General features: G+C 38.9%; 1 protein-coding gene across 2 annotated transcripts; it reads right to left on the bottom strand.

Annotated features, from left to right (window-relative positions):
* Positions 1–864: 864 nt before the first annotated feature.
* On the bottom strand, positions 865–1,755 carry LOC114045424 (L-lactate dehydrogenase A chain-like). 2 transcript variants are annotated; one of them, XM_027865429.1, is made up of 2 exons: positions 1,611–1,755; positions 865–1,442 (listed from the first exon to the last, which is right to left on the bottom strand). In XM_027865429.1, exons 1-2 carry the CDS (start codon positions 1,738–1,740, stop codon positions 865–867), a joined length of 708 nt encoding a protein of 235 aa, XP_027721230.1. In that variant the 5' UTR covers positions 1,741–1,755. The 2 variants fall into 2 exon arrangements, with proteins under 2 accessions (XP_027721230.1, XP_027721228.1); XM_027865427.1 differs by having other exon boundaries at positions 865–1,755.
* Between the last annotated feature and the right edge of the window lie 238 nt (positions 1,756–1,993).

Below are 1,993 nucleotides of genomic sequence, written 5' to 3' on the forward strand. Positions count from 1 at the left end.
CATATAGAGAAAGAGAAAAGTTTAAAAAAACCCCAAAACAAAAAAAGCAAAGTTTTTAAATAGTTTTTTTTTTAATTTAAAAAAAAATTATCAGCAAGTGTGAATTTAAAGAGAAAGTACATTTGGTTAGACGTGTTGAAGGAAATAGGGACTATGGATAGAAAGGTGGATCTCTATGTGAATTGATAATCAAGGAGGTAAATTATGGGTAAGAAACAGGGATGGCTATTTTGTTAGGTAGTCAGCAAGCTAAGAGGTAACTTGATGTACAAAAAATTTTAATCAGTTATTTGTTGTTTATTCAGTATTTAGGGTTAGTATGACATTTCAGTAATTGATTTCATCCTTGTACATAAATAGATCTTTTATATAATATGGAAATTTACAACTATTAAAACAAAATCAGGTCCCCTGGCAAGGTGCTGCATGAGGCCACACTGTAGAGCCCTGATGGAGGGGAGCACAAAGGTAATCAATGCATCAATAAAGTATTATTACTGTATGGTGTTTTGTATCCAGGAATATTGTCTTCTGTACCTACGGGAACCTGTAGCACCTACATACAAGGCAGGCAGTTATATACCTGTGGGGCACTGGCTTTGCTTGACACCAACTACTAATACTATACAAGTCACATCCAGCGTCATACACAGACAACAACAGGGTTTGACAAATAGTAGTCACACTGTATTATTCCTCATTTCTAATTTTAGGAAGAGACTAGACTGTGTTCACAGGTTTTACATTTCTGGTGTTCGATCGCTAATCAGAAGAAGAATTTGACCTATTTGAAAAGCTCATCACACATAGCCCCTTAACCACTGTCATGTTCTCGATAGTAAAATGGCAACACGTTAAAAGGCTTTAAAATTGCAGCTTCTGGATTCCCCAAAGAGTATCTGTGCTCTTCTTTAAATGGTCCTCCTCTTCCAGATTCAGATTTACCTTCACCACATCTGAAATGCCATTGTGTCCCAAGACACCTGGGACACTAAAGAAGACATCCTCATTAATGACATATAGGCCCTTAATCATGGTGGAAACTGGATGCACTCTCCTAAGATTCTTTATAATGCTTTCTGCCAAATCTGCCACAGACAAGCCAATGGCCTGGGAAGTGTAGCCCTTCAGCTTGATCACCTCATAAGCACTTTCAACCACCTGTTTATGAACATCTTTCCAATTCTCTGAATCAGCATCAGTTCCCAAAACAGGATAAAGATTCTTCTGAGAGGTACCAGCAACATTCACACTGCTCCACACAGGAACACTGGAGTCTACATGTTCCCCAAGGACCCCTCCATGACAACCTGAAAAATAGACACCAAGTCTCTCCCCAATTAGGTAACGGAAAAAGGCAGAATCTGGATTGTAACCACTTCCAATAACATGGTTCTTAGGAAAACCACTTAACTTCCAGGTCACATATGTCAAAATATCTACTGGACTGGAAGCAATAAGCAGCTTGCAATTTTGGCTGTATTTAACAATATTGGGAATGATGAATTTAAAGATATTCACATTGTGCTGGACCAAATTAAGAGGACTTTCTCCCTTCTGTTGATGTGCTACAGCTGTACCAACAACCAGCTTGGAGTTTGCAGTCACACTGTAGTCTTTGCCAGAAATAATCTTTGGCATTTTGGGGAAAAAACTGCCATGTTGGAGATCCATCATCTCTCCCTTTACTTTGTCTTCTATTACATCAATTAGGGAAAGTTCATCAGCCAAATCTTTCATTAAAATACTGATGGCACATGCCTTGCCAACTGCACCAACCCTAATAACAGTGATCTTGTTATAGGGAACCTGGTCTTCCCTTAGGACATTCACAATCAGCTGATTCTTGACAGTAGTTGCCGTTTTGGGGGAGATCGAGATTGCTGGTTGGGCTGTGAAAGTTCAAAGTTAGATGTGAGACTGCTGCTCCCAGACTTGCACTGATGTACAAAATTCTTAAAGAATACTTTGTTTTGTGACAGTCCTGTGCATA

This window comes from Vombatus ursinus, unplaced genomic scaffold (genome assembly GCF_900497805.2).
Source record: "Vombatus ursinus unplaced genomic scaffold, bare-nosed wombat genome assembly UNPS02014778.1, whole genome shotgun sequence".
In the NCBI taxonomy this organism is placed as follows: domain Eukaryota; kingdom Metazoa; phylum Chordata; class Mammalia; order Diprotodontia; family Vombatidae; genus Vombatus; species Vombatus ursinus.